Source organism: Carlito syrichta, unplaced genomic scaffold (assembly GCF_000164805.1).
Source record: "Carlito syrichta isolate Samal-C Ts95f unplaced genomic scaffold, Tarsius_syrichta-2.0.1 Scaffold135639, whole genome shotgun sequence".
NCBI lineage: Eukaryota > Metazoa > Chordata > Mammalia > Primates > Tarsiidae > Carlito > Carlito syrichta.
This window is the reverse complement of record NW_007079735.1, coordinates 25,938-40,590: the sequence shown is the minus strand read 5'-3', so window position 1 is coordinate 40,590 and position 14,653 is coordinate 25,938. Positions and strand designations below refer to the sequence as shown.

General features: G+C 51.5%; 1 protein-coding gene across 1 annotated transcript in view; it reads right to left on the bottom strand.

The window, feature by feature from the left end:
• The window catches only part of PLXNC1 (plexin C1), a 137,441-nt gene that overhangs the window by 105,254 nt on the left and 17,534 nt on the right, over window positions 1-14,653 (bottom strand). The window contains exons 3-4 of the mRNA XM_021708253.1: window positions 9,359-9,493; window positions 6,078-6,178 (exon numbers count right to left, since the gene is read on the bottom strand). Coding sequence (XP_021563928.1) covers window positions 6,078-6,178; window positions 9,359-9,493 — 236 coding nt within the window. The remainder of the gene's footprint in view (window positions 1-6,077; window positions 6,179-9,358; window positions 9,494-14,653) is intronic.

Below are 14,653 nucleotides of genomic sequence, written 5' to 3'. Positions count from 1 at the left end.
CCCCCCCCCCCGCGCCCCCTGTGCCCAGCAGACATCTAAGGCACTGGGTCTGCCTGAAACGCCTCTGCCTGGTTTCCCTCTGACCGACCACCCTTGCTGAGAGGCGATTCAGGCTTCCAGGCCTCATTTCATGGCTGCCTCCTTTCTGAAGTCTTTCCAGGCTTGGTGACAAGGAACGGCCCCCTCTCCAGGCATCCTCCCAACAGACGACAGCACCTGAGGGTAGCCAGGAGCTGGTCCGGGACCCTGCACACATCTGCTGAGCACCCCACCACCACCACCCTGAGGCAGCACCACTGCTCACGCCACCTCCCTTTTGACTTACTTTTCCAACTTTTTTATTTTACTTTGGATTTGGGGGTATGAGTGCAGGTGTGTGACTGCGATGGTGGGACCTGAGCTTCTCCTGAACCCACCCCCCAACAGCGAACAGGGTGTCTGGTGGGGTTTCTCAGCCCCCACCTAGGAGTCCCCAGTGTCCCCTGTTCCATCTTCATGTCCACACGCGGTGATGAGGCTGCTTTCTAGGGCAGATTGGGCAGGGTAGGACACGGCAGGCCGTCTGAGCCCAGACTCCATCCTAAGCAAGCTGGCCAGGACCCTCCCTCTGTACCCCCTGCCATCCCGTCCATACTGCCCATGGAAGGCAGCCCCTCCCCTTGTGCCTTGCTCAGGACACCCCAGTCAGACGCCCACACTCCTTCCCGTAGCCCAACCCTCCACAGGAATCACCTCTCAGAAACTTCCCGAGAGACTCGGTGCCTTCCTGGGGCCAACCCAGAGCCTCACTGGGCCTGGGACGTAGGAGGCCTCCCATGTACATGCAGGTGTCACTCTGCCTCTTCCTTGTGAGGACTTAGAGTGCAAGAGGAAGAATGCATTTTCCAGAAACACAGGGACCACCTCGATTTCTGTTTTTCACTTGACGGCACTGCTTGTAGTGTGTCAGCCTCCAAGGGGTTCCCATCAATCCGACCCTCCACAAACTCTGCTCCATCCACGTCCTCCTGTCCTATGGCACACTCAGTTCCATCCCGGTTTCAGGGTCTCGGCCACTGCTGTACAACTTGCTAGCCTCCCCGGTCCTCCCCCTCCACCCTACCCCAGAGTGCATGTTCCAAGGCACTCATCTTGACCTAGTCCCCTGCTAATGAAAGCCCTGCAGTGGCTCCCCAAGGCCCTTCCAACAAAGCCCATTCTTTTTTGTTTTGTTTTGAGTCAGAGTCTCACTCTGTCACCCAGGCTGGAGTGCAGTGGCACAATTTCGGCCACCTTGTAGAGACAGAGTCTCACTATGTTGCCCAGGCTAGTCTGGAACTCCTGGCCTCAAGTGATCCTCCCACCTCAGCCTCCCAAAGTGCTGATATTATAGGCAAGGGCCACCGCACCCAGCCTAGATGTTTCAGGCTACATCCATGTAGTTCTCTGCATCCATGTAGTCCTCTGCTTCCTCTCTACCAGCCCTTGTGACACACCACCTCTTCTATCTCCTTTCCTTATCAATGGGGTGGATTACTATTTTCAACTCTTCTACCCCTTGTGTTCACAGAAGACACGTCCACACCACCCTCTACCATGTCACTGTGCAGCATCTGTGGACGCAGGGCTTGGCTATGTGGCTTGCTTTATTAATGGATGTCAGTAAACATGATGGAGCAGAGGCTTTCATGTGTTGCCTGGTTTAGTCTGGTCTCTTGGGCACCTGCCATCTACCTTAAGAAGAACATATGCCAAATGAGAGATAAGGGAAGCTAACCTGAACTTAACCTGCAACTCGGTACTGACCCTGCTCCTCCCCATAGCTGACAGGCAGATCCCCAAGCAAGAAAAATAAATGGAAATAAACTAGTTCCTGCAAGCCACTAAGCATGTGGGGCTGTTTGTTATGCAGCATCGCTGGAGCAGAAACCTGACAGATATACTTATTTACACCCTCACTAAACTGCAAGCTCCACAGAGGCGTGCAGGGCTTGGCATCTTGGGCTGCTTAACAAATACTCATAACTGGATATATGACTGACTGAATGAACGCTGGCTGGTGACTGGTCCTCCTCCCTGGCCAGCACGTGAGTCCCTTCAAGCCAAGAGTGGCGTCCGCTCTCCCTCACTGCCACCTCGCATCTCACTTGCCACGCTGGGCTCTTGGTGGGTATTCAACAAATAATTGTTGAAATTAAATGATTTGAATTCTGTAGCTGGCTTGGAAATCAGTCCTAATTTATGACATTGCTTCTACGGGAAATGCGTTCTGTGTGCCAAATACACTTGCAAATGAACTGTTGGCGCCTCCCGCATGCATAGGTTCAGGATTGCCAGTTTTGTGGAAACCCGTAACCGAGCACATGTGCTGTGCTTTGCACCATGGGAGGAGTTGGGGAGCCGCGTCCAAACCCAGGATATTCGGCCTGCAAATCCACTTTCCACCCACACAGGCAAATTCAGCACAGGTTGGAGCTGAAGTTCCCACAATAAAACACGAGACTCTTTCCAGCTCATTGTTTATCTAACTGCACTGTATCTGCTTCTCCTGGATGCCTATTCTTAGCGTCCCAGCAAAGTGGATGGGGGTGGGGGGAGATGGTTTCTTTGCCCCCCCATCCACTTTCTAGACGCGTAGGCAAGAAAACGCAACCTTCGCAACAGAGAAAATACATTATTTTTCTAAATAAATCTGTGACATTTAAAATAAACACAGTGGGAGGCTCCACAGTTATGAGGAAACATCCCCCGTTAGAATTCCTAATTTTGAATGGTGCTGGGAACGTCACATGAGCCACAGACCTAAGACTTCATTTCCTCTTAGGCCAGAAGTGAGCCAGTTTGAAACCAAGTGATCTGACAGGCTGGGAGGGGCCGCCCTTCCACCACACCTGGAGGCACGCATCGCTACCTGCCACTGGTGGTCCTCCCATCACTCAGTCTACCTCCTCCCTTGATCTCGTGTTTATTGAGTGCTTTTCAGTAAAAGGAGAGGTAGAAAATATGGTCACTTCAGACAGCAGGAGGCCACAAAGAAAATAAAACAGCACTGTTACTGTGAGTGAGGGTGGATCCTAAGGATGGGGCAGCCTGGTGGGGAGGGGTGGGTGTTCTCCGACCAGTTGGTCAAGAAAAGGCCAGATGTGAAAAGGTCTTATGAAGCACAAAGGCCCTGGGGTAGGAACACACTTGGCATGTTTTTAAGACAGGATAAACTTAACTTCAGTAAACAAAACAGCAGTCAACATGAGAGGTCAAAGAGCAGCAGAGGGGCCACTCACACCTGCCTGCACACCGGTCCTGGCCACAAGGAACCAGGAGTTCTAGGCAGAAGTTATCAAGCCGGAACCGACGTGATCCCACTTAGTTTAAAAGGACTGTCCTTCTCGACACGAGGCAGGCAGGCTCGTACAGGAGACTGAACTCACAGCACCATCAGCGACAGCCCCAACATCTTTTCTAATGGCTGCTCTCATCTTGACCTCACCAAGACCGGCTGTCCCAGGACACAGTAGCCCTACCCTCTCAGGGCCAGCTGCCTCCTTGTCCCCATGTGTGTCTTGTGACCTCTTCTAGATGATTCTCTCTATTCCCAATGCTCCCTCCCCCCACCTGAAGCTCACGCTGTCAGCCTGCACCAACCCAGGCCCCCGTGCCGTGGTCACACAGGTCACCCACCCTGCCATGTGTTCTCATCCCTTGAAGATGGAGCCTTCACTCTCCCCAGCAAGTCCCCCGCAGAGTCCTTGGTGACTTTCATTTCCACACAGACCACTGACCATGGATGGACTATGGCCACCTCCTCAGCTCCCAGCCCCTCCCTGCTAGTGACTCTGCCCTCCATCCCACTTCAGCAACACCACTGTACCCTAGACCTAGCCATTACGAACATCACCACCCTCCGGCCTCCACCTCAAGCCCCCACAGTCCAATAAGTGCCCTTCCCAGACCCCAGCTCCAACCAGTTTTTTAAAAATTATTATTACTATTTTTGGTAGAGACAGGAAAGGGTCTGACTATGTTGCCCAGGCTCCAGGTCCAACTTCTGGCCTCAAGCCATCCTCCTGCTATGCTGGGTCATAGGTGCCCACCACCACATCTGGCTAATTTTTATATTATTTTGTAGACACAGGGTCTTCTGTGTTGCCCAGGCTGGTCTTGAACTCCTGGCTTCAAGCTCCTCGGCCTCCCAAAGTTCTGGGATGACAGGCATGAGCCACCAGGCCTGGCCCTGACAAGTCTTAGACTCAGAATGCCTGTCAAGCACAGACCCTACCATCCTTCACACCCCTCTCCTGGTGGCCGTCCTTCCTTCTTTAGGGCCCAGGACCCGCCATGACATGTGTCACGTCAACACCACCATCCATCCCTTGCACATAACCTTGGCTCCCTGGCCCATCTCCCCTCTCGATGTCTTTTCTGGCAAATCCCAGAACCATCTACAGCTGACTGGCCGGCTCTGTGTCTACATCACCAGGGCTGAACCAGCTTGAGGAAAGCAAAGCTCTCACCTCCAAGGCAGGACCACAGCCCTCAAGCTGGCCCTAGCGCTCCCAGCAGTCAACCGTGCCTCCCCTACACTCCTTTCTCCCCAGCCTTCCTCTTCTCTCCCTGTCCTCCCCCATGCTCCTGTCTCCCCAGCCTCCCTCTTTGCTCCCCCTAGCCTCCCTCCTCTACCCCCTAACCTCCCTCCTCTCTTCCCTGGCCTCCCTTCTCCCTCTTCTCTCTCTCGGCCTCCCTCTTCTCTCCCCTCAGCCTTCCTCTTCTCCTGGACTTCCTCCTCTCCCCCCCTCCTCGGTCTCCCTCTTCTCCAGCCTTCTTCTCTCCCCTGATCTCCCTCCTCTCTCCCCCCGCCTCCCTCCTCCCTCTTCTCTCCTCCAGCCTCCGGTCCATCCTCCCCCAGTCTCACTGGCCCTAAGTCCCTGGGAATGAAGCCACACACACAAACACAAATGGAGTTGCCATTTGTGACAGGGGAACCGTCACACAGACTGGGACATCACACAAGTTGGGGACGCCACACGAGTGGAACAGATTGAGCTCTAAGGGTCCCAGCAAGGCTGCGGGGCGAGTGTGTGATGATGCGACGCTCCGTGTGCCTCATGGATTTTGTCAACTCACGTCCTGGCAGGGACACGCAGCAGGCGACTGCCCCATGACAGTCTCATGAGCTACTGTGGCCTTGCGTCTGCCAGGGACGGGCGGGAACAGCCAGTCGAGGAAGCCAGAGGGGAAGCTGCTCCTCCCTGAGCCCCTTGCCATCCACCCCATGCCGGGCTGCGTCCCAGCCTCTGGCCTGCGCTGTATCCCCCCTCATGGTCCCCACCCCCCACCCCAGCTCCCAGTCCTCTTCCGGGTCCTCCTTCCTGTCCCCGCCCCTCCCGTTCAGCCTCCAGCATCTCTCCACCCAGCTCTCTTCTCCTTTTCACCTTTAAAAACTGAAAGCACCAAACTGACAGCCCTGCCAGGCCTTTCCCCCTCCCCCTCCTCCTTCCTTCCACTGCAGCGAGTGCTGGGTTGCCATGGCAACGGCGATCCAACCAGACTGGTCCCAGCGACGCGAGGAATTGCTGTGGCGGGAAGCCACCACCAGTTGGTAGCCCCTGAGCCTGGAAGGGTTGTGGACGTCCTCACGGACGGCAGACTGGGCAGGTCCCACCCAATGGCAGCTGCACATCAGGCCCAGCTGCATGGGCGCAGGGAGGCAGCGTCATCCACCATCCAGGGGCCTCCCACACCAGCAGGACCCGCCACGTGACAGGATCCATTGGAACATCTTCAAACATCTCTCTGCTTTTATCTGCTCCCAGGGTGAAACTTTTGCCTTTCTCCTGAGTCCTGGGGGGCTCTGCAGACAGTAAACGCAAACCCATCCGTGCCCACTCTCACACTTAATGCCATCCTGGACCAGGTAGCTCTGAGCAGCCAAGGTCCAGTGACTGAGCAGCACGACAGGGCTGGAGACAGCTGGGATAATTTGCTGGGATCACACGCGGAGACTTTGTTCCCCCAGGTCCCTGGGTATCAGGAGGGCAACAGGTGCCCGTGGGCAGACGCTTTTGGAAGACATGAGAGTGGAGGAATAATGCTGGACGTACCTCTGCAGTGAGTGGCACCACCCGCAGTGGGGGTCTGTGGCGGCTAAGCACTCCAAACAGGATTTGTGTTTGCTGCAGTTTGCAACGCGAACTCTCCTCACCTGAAAGCAAAGGGGACAGTGGCTCAGATGCAATCACAAGCCACACCAGAAGGCCACCGCATCCTCTCTGAGGAAGGCCACGAGGGCCCTGCCCATCAGCTCGAACTCAGTCTCCATGCAGCCCTGGGCAGAGGATCTCATGCTCACGCCAGCAGGCTGGGGCTTCTGAAGGCCCATGTTCCCAGATCGCTGCAGCAGGGACCCCCGCCATGTTTGGGAGCGATGCCTGGACACGTACATTTGAAGAGCTCTCCCAGGTGTGCCTGATGTGCCACCAGACTTCTGATCTGCGATTCATGATGTCCATGGGGCTCATGGGACCATCCCCTCTGGTTTTCACACAGTGACCATCCCACGTGATCAGTGGCATCTTGGACATGGGCATTGGGAAGCAGCAACAGCTCTGTCCCAGAGGGTCAGGATGAGGTTGGTCCTGAGGGTGGAAGTGGAGGGTCCAGGAACTGGGCTGCCCACACCCCTGTAGGGGCCACACCTCACCTCAGTTCTCACCCCCACTCCCCTGCACTGGAGTTAAAAATAAAAGAAATGGGGATAATTTAGGTCCCTGTTCCTGCCCTTAGAGCTGCCCCCTCCAGGAAGCAGCAGCCCAGGGCAGGTACTGTCCTGGGATGGCCCCAGCAACCAAGAAGCCAGGCAGAGCCTCCAGATGGAGCCTTCAGGCAGGGCCTCCAGGCAAGGCCTCCTGGCAGAGCCTTCAGGCAGGGCCTCCAGGAAGGACCTCCAGGCAGGGCCTCCAGGCAGGGTGACAGGAAGCCGGGAGGACCTGTGTGTCCCACTCTGTACTTTCTGCAGGCAAAGTCCACAGCGGGTGGTAAGGAAGCTTGTGGAACTCATTATACCAGGGAGCCGTGCATGCCAGAGAGGGTAAGTCACTTCCTCCAAGGGTTAGAGATCGGATAGTTCCAGAAGGGGCTAGTGGAGAAAACAGGGAGTATCCTGAGGAGGATCCTTTAGTTCTAAGTTCAGAAAGAGTAATCATCCAACTAGAGAAGGCTGATTTAAAAACAAAGGATAACCACGCCCTCCCATGTCACAGTTCTCTGTACTGGGACCTACACCGCCTGCAGGCCAGAGTCTGAGCCAGAAAGACCAGAACACATTTCCTTGCAGCTCACAGAACCTCTTTCATTCCAGAACATTCCAGAATGACAGCTTAGTGTATTCAAACACAGATGCAGCACTATGTAAAAGGAAGCTCAGGAGAGTCAGTGGAATATGAGTCTTTGGAACATTCCAGAACTACCACTCAGTGTATTCAAACACAGATGTAGCTCTATGTAAAAGGAAGGCCACTGTAAGTATGGCATTGAACCTGCTCTCTAGTTTAAAAACACACCATGGTGACTCTTCCACACCAACACATACACCTCCTTATGACTATTTTAGTGGCCACATAGTATGCCATTTTATAATGACTCCAGAGTTTATTAGTTTGGCTGTTAGGAAAGAATCTTCCTTGGGTTTTGCATCTCCCGGGGTTACCTTTGCCCAATCAGAGTCAATGACCAGGATGTAGTAGTCATCCTAAGTAAAGAATGGAGGACTAACCAGCTCTGACACCAAGTCAAGAATGTTCCCCAGGACTTTAGGCTTTCAGCAATCGGAGACTGCAACTCTTCATCCTCCGGGAAGTGAGGACATGTCCACAAAGGTGGCTTTCAGAGGGATTCTCGGCCTGGAGGCCTGTGTTCTGGGGTACCACTGCTATCCCTGAGGGAAGTCACGGGACCTACAAGCTACTGGCAGTATTTCAGGAAGCTGAATGGAAAAGCACACAAGGGTCAGGCAAGACTTCAAGTCTCTCTGCCTTGGGTTGGGACTGGACCAGCTCCATTTGCAGCATACTCAGTGATCCGGCAGTCTTGAGATGTCCTTGATAAATATTGGGAATCGGAACTTCATCTATGCAGTTTGTTGAGTTGACAAAAATCTCTCAAGCATGGGAACCCAGGGAAGAAACTTGACACCAAGCATCTGAATGGTGAAACCAGAAGGTTAGGCGGGGTGAGGAGCTGAGAGGGTCCCAGATGTGGATGCTCCCACGTGGTCATGTTGGCACAACTGATTTTTCAATGTGTGAAGAGCTGTATGACCTTTGGAGAACTCCAGAAACTACAGACCACTGGTACACCTTCCCTGTGACCCCGAAAGTACCGGTCAAGGCTGTGACCGCTGCTCTCCAAGGATAACGGAGAGGATGGAAGCCTGGGAGGGTCAGGGTGGCGGCTGCATCCACATTTACTGACGTGACTCTTGGGCATCTTCCCTGCACTTTGTATGTTCAGATGGTCACGGGTGAAAACTACCAGTCAAGGGTGTCCTGTTCAGATTCCTCGCATTTGGGATTTGAGCTTATTTATCAAGACTTTCGGACCAGGGTTGAATTTCTGTCCCAACCCTACAAAGACTCATCTATCTATCTATCTATCTATCTATCTATCTATATCTCCTTGAGCAAGTAATTGAACCTCTCCATGGCTTAGATTCCTCATATATAAAACAAGGGTAACAACCTCATCAATTTTTGGCACATTTCATTAGCACTGTTTATTATGCTTATGTGTGTGTGTACACAACCGTAGCATCTAGACAGGGGCCATACAAAAAACACCATCAGCAGGACTCACCCCTCCCCTTAGCGAAAGTAAAAAATGTAAAAATATATTATTTTTTATTTCAGTAAACAGAAGCAAGAAGAAAACCAAAAACAGCCAGATAAGGGGGGCGGGGAGAGGTCGCATGTCTCCTGGTTCATGAATGTGCATGAGACCATGGCCTGGTATTAACCTCCAATTCCCAGGTCAGTCCCCTTGGGGTTGCTCATAAATTCGTCTAGCCGTTCCATGCCCACACAAGAATCGTGCAAATTCAGTTACCTTACTGATTATGCGCCTACTGGCAAGCGCACCTTCCTCTGAAAAACCTGGCACTGGAAATATAGTCAATAATAAAATTGTCTAAATAGGTAATATTTCTTGCTTACTTACTGACAGTCAGTAGGGTTTTTAATTCCGGCCTGTGAACACTGCGGGTCTTCTTGAAGCCTGCAGCAGTGTTTAAACACGGTAGTTCAAAGTAAAAGCTTTGCTACTAGATAATGACATCAATTAAACCATTTGTATTCATAAGTCAGAAGCCATGTCTAGTATTTCTACCTACCTCCTTCCCAGCCGTTAGATAGATGTAGATGTTTTTCACTGGGTCAGGAACGAGTTTGTAGAAAACAGGTGTTTCCTCCTTAATTTCATAGATAACCTCCGGACAATTGGAAGTCAGATTCTCTCCAAGAACAACCTGTATTTTTTTTTTCAAAAAAAGAAAGAGAATTTATATTCAGTATTTTGTCTAGTGGTGGCAAAACCTGTAGCTTGATCCTAAAGCCACATCCATTCTGCCTCACTACAAACACTAGCTGAGGCACCATGCTCCTCATCACCCTCTCACGTCTCAGTCTTCACAAGGCTGGTCACCAAAGCCACACCAACAGAAAAGCCATCTTCCAACCTGGGGCAGTGTTCTCACATGTAGAAGCTTGCTGTCCACAATTCCTGACAGCATCTGGCCCTTTGAGAAGCCACAGTGACAGCTTCCTCAGTGCCAAGAGACTGGAAACTGGGAGAAGTAGTCTACAAATCTGTGTGGTCATTCGGATTGTCACACATGTAAAGCAACCCAGATAGCCTGAGAGCTATAGATAAGTGGGTATGTGGGACTCAAGACTCATTGGCTTTGAGACTGCACATACCTGAGTACGTGGGACTCAGGACTTGGTGGTTTTGAGACTAGACATACCCGAGTATGTGAGACTCACGACTTGATGGTTCATCTTTAGTCAACAAACCTCTCCTGAACACCCATCTAGTGTCAAACACTGTTGCAGGTATTTGGAAAGTGACCACGAACATGAAGGGGAACATGAAGAACTTCCACTCGTGCATGTGTGTAGGGGAGGGATGGTAGACAATTAACAATGAAAGGAAATGAAACATATTAGAGGGTGATCAGTGATACAGGTAAAAATAAAGTGGGGAAAAGGGACCGAGAACGTGTGCCCGGGGTGGGTCTCAATGAGAAGGAGACAGTCATTTAGACTTGCAGGATGTGAGGAGTGAGTTGTTCAGATCCTTGGACAAATTACATTTTGTTGTTGTTGTTTCTAGAAACAGGGTCCTGCTCTGTCACCCAGGCTGGAATGCTGTGGCAAGATCATAGTTCAAACAATCCTCCCACCTCAGCCTCCTGAGTAGCTGGGACTGCGGGTGTGCCACCATTCCTGGGTACTTTTTAAAGATTTTTGGTAAAGGAAGGGCCTAGATATATTGCCCAGGCTGGTTTTGCACTTCTAGGCTCAAGGGATCCTCCCAAAGTGCTAGGATTACAGGTGAAAGCCACCACACCTGGTTACAACATGTTCTTAAAAGAGGCCCACATTTTCTTCATCCAGTCCACTTTCAATGGGCATCTGAATTGGTTCCATGCAGCTATAAAGAAGAACAAAATCATGTCCTCTGCAACAACACAAATGCAGCTGGAGACCATCATTCTAAATTGGTCATCATTCTAAGTTCATTCTAATACCATCATTCTAAGTTCAACCACAGAAGCAGAAAACCAAACTCCACGTGTTCTCACCATGAGTGTACCCTAAAAACAGGGCACGTGGACACAAAGGTGGGGACAACCAATCCTGGACACTGCTAAAAAGGGGGAGACGGGGCGCACAACCACCCACTGGGCACCATGTCCGCTCCCAGGGGGATAGGAGGACCACTGGAAGCCCACACCTCACCACATGCAACTTACTTATGCAGCGAATACTCGCATGCACCCCACAGCTATAAAATAGAATAAAAACGGCTAAAAGAGGCCCGGCCAGTGCTAAGGCCCTAAGATGGGAGGAGGTCAGTGGGGCCCAAGCAGATGGCGGCGGAGAGGAGGGACAGTGAGGGAGGGAGGTGACAGGGCGGATGGCAGAGGGCTTGTGGGCTTGGGTAGAGATCTTCCTTTCGCTCTAGACGAGAGGGAGGAAGTCACTGCAGGTGATAAGGTGACAAGGCTGCGGCTCAGATGCAGGTAGGAAAGCCCACTGGGAGGCTGTTGCCACAGTGCTGGGAAACATGTTGGGGGCTTGGGCATGGGTTTGCATCTAGTAGCCGTGCTATGTTGAACTAGCAACTTACTTAACCTCCCTAAGCCCCAATGTCATCTCTAAAATGGAGCTAATAATGCCACCTTATATGTATAAGGATCAAATAAGGACCATGAAAGATGCTCAGCATATAATCCATCTCAAGGTTGGGCGTGGTGGCTCAAGCCTGAAATCCCAGCACTTTGGGAGGCCAAGGCGAGAAGACTGCCTGAGCCCAGGGGTTCAAGATCAGCCTGGGTAATGTGGTGAGACCTCATCTCTACAATATATCATAAAAACTAGCCAGGCATGGTAGCATGCGCCTGCAGTTCCAGCTACTTGGAAGGCTGAGGCAGAAGGATCACCTGAGTCCAGCAGGTCGACGCTGGGGTGGCTGAGGGTGCCACTGGACTCCAGTCTGGGCAACAAAGTGAGACTCTGACTCAAAAATAAATAAAGAAAGAAAAGTGAGGTGTTCAGCGTTTTTTCAGTTTGAACCACCTAGATTGATCATTCACATCCACCTCCCTACCACTGCGGACAGCAGTTACATCAGGTGTATGGCTTGAAAAGAAAAAACTGGCAGCCAAGGTCCTTCAAAGTCTATGTCTACGCATCAGTCACGTGCCTGTGCCCACACACCCCCAAAAACATTCAGAATGTCCCATTTAGCCAGAGTCTCCTTCTCCATCTGACAAATAGAACTCCTTCCTGTAGCCACCCCCACCCAGGACTGGGCGACCACTGACTTCCCTCCATCCTCTGCATGGGTCAAGCCCAGGCGGCTCTGGTACACACAGTGGCTCACTGTGGCACCTGGGCTGCCCATCAAATCCAGTGGCAGCTTGGCAAAGTCAATCTCACTAACCAAATGAATTGAACATAACTTTGGAAAGCTCTTCTTAAAACAGAAACAGCTGTGCCCCAAGGGCGGCAGGAAGGTCTGGGTCTCAAGTCGTTGAAAATGACAGTACAGCTGCACCAGACAGCACAGAAGCACCAGCCACACCTGGCTATTCAACTTCAGATTAAATTGAAGAGTCAGTTCCTTGATCGCACGAGCCACACCTCAGCGGTCCACTGCCACCTACGGCCAGTGACTGCGCTGTGGAGGCTGCAGACATGGAACCCTGCTGTCACCACAGAAAGTTCTGTGGGACAGCACTGTCTATGAAAACCCTGAGCAGAGCCACGGCAGAGTTGACCACGTGTGGACCTGCCACCCCTAACTCACAGGCGGCATTGATTGGATTCAGCTTGCCGACTCTGGAAAGCAGATGTTTACAGGAGGAGAAAAGGCAGCTCATTTTTAGAAAACCGAATCAAGTCTCTGGTGCTGACTCCTGGTCAGCTCTAGAAAGCAGGAGCAGGGGGACAAACTGACAACACCACGCGGAAGCAAGACACGGTGTGGGATGCACTGTCGAACAAAGGACCCAGGTCTTCTGCAAGGCTGTGGCAGGGAGTAAAAGGCAGGATGGAGGCCACTCCCGATGATAGATGGAGCCACAGAATGTGGCTTGAGTGCTCTGACCAGATATCATGTTGAAGAAAGCAATTCTACATATGCTCTGAGTCGATCAGGAAAATGTAGTTCTATAGATGGACAGTAGATAATCCCGAGGGGCTCCTGCTCTCTGTGCTCGTCATTAGTAGTGGGAGTAAGACTACAGTTACCTGAAAAAATGATGTAGTTATCTAGAGATGCATAATGAAATATGTCAAGGTCAAGTGACATGTGTCTGGGATTTGCTTTAAAATAAGAAAGTCAATAAAAAACATAATTTAACCTGGTATGGTGGCTCATGCCTATAATTCTGGTGCTTTGAGAGGCTGAGGCAAGAGGATTGCTTGAGTCCAGGAGTTTGAGCCCAGCCTGGGCAACAAAATGAGACCTCATCTCTACAAAACAAATTTAAAAAAATTTTTTAATGCACCTGTAGTCCCAGATACTCGGGAGGTTGAGTTGGGAGGATCACCTGAGCCCAAAAGTTCAAGGCTGCAGTGTACAGTGATCATACCACTGCACTCCAGGCTGGATGACAGAGTGAGACCCTGTCTCAGACAAACACACACCCACCCCCATAATTTACCAAACACCATCGCCCGTCCATCTCAAGTGAGCAGGAGTCGCACTGCTGTTCTCATTGGGGGCTTATTTTATTTACTCTCAGAGCATTGTGGAGGCCAGGGGCGGAGGCCAGGAAGGTCTAGTTTGGGGCCACACTGGCTTATGTCCTTGACACCTGGGAGATGAAGGCCCTGCAGTCTCTCTAGAACTCTAAGTTATGGAAAGAAAGTTTTTCTTTCTTTCACTTTTTTAAAGTTACCAACATGAACTGGAGCCCCGTTCCCTGAACCACCTCCTCAGTGCAGGCTTGAGTTGAGCCTTCTATCCATGGGGCAGTGTGGCATGGTCTACCAAGGTTGTAAAGCCCAGCCCCTCACAGGCCTGTGAAATGGCGTATATTCGTGCCTGCATTGTGTGTCAGAAACACAAGATTAAAATGACCTAAGCGCCCAGCAACAAGGAACTAGCTACGTAAACTACAGCACAAGAAATGGGATACTATTCAGCCACAAAAATAGTTAGAAAGCTCTTTATGGGCCAGGTGCAGTGGCTCACGCCTGTTATCGCAGCATTTTGGGAGGCCAAGGTGGGAGGATTGCCTGAGCCCAGGAGTTCGAGGTCAACCTGGGCAACACAGTGAAACCCTGTCTCTACAAAGAAATTCAAGAAATGAGCTGGGTGTGGTGGTATGCACCTGTAGTCCCAGCTACTTGGGAAGCTGAGGTGAGAGGATCGTCTGAGCCCAGGATGCTGAGGCTGCAGTAAGCCATGATCACACCACTGCCCTCCAGCCAGCATAACAGAGTGAGATCCTGACTAAAAATAAAAATAAACAGGAAGGAAAAACATCTTCCCCCTTTTGCTTGTGGACAGAAGAAACCATCTCTGGAGAGACCCCCATGGAGCTGCATTACCGGCAGCCTCGAAAGTCAGGAATGGCTGGCGTTCACTGTAAACTTTATTGGTTCCTTCAAGTTTTGAACAATGCCAATGTGCTACCTTAAAAACAAATACATAAAATTTCAGTCTAAAATTGTCTGAGGGTAAGTGGCTTGAATTGTTTTCCTTTTTGTCAGATTATGCAAAGCACGACCTCTATAGCCCCAGGGACAGGGCAAGAGGAAGCTGTAGTTGTCATCAGGGTCCCGGTGTGTCCCCAGTGGAATTGGGGATTGCTGCTTCCGTGGTCCCCACAGCCTCATCCTCAGATGATGACAGGACAGGGTCCCATGCGCATCGTGTCCTAGCCGGCCCT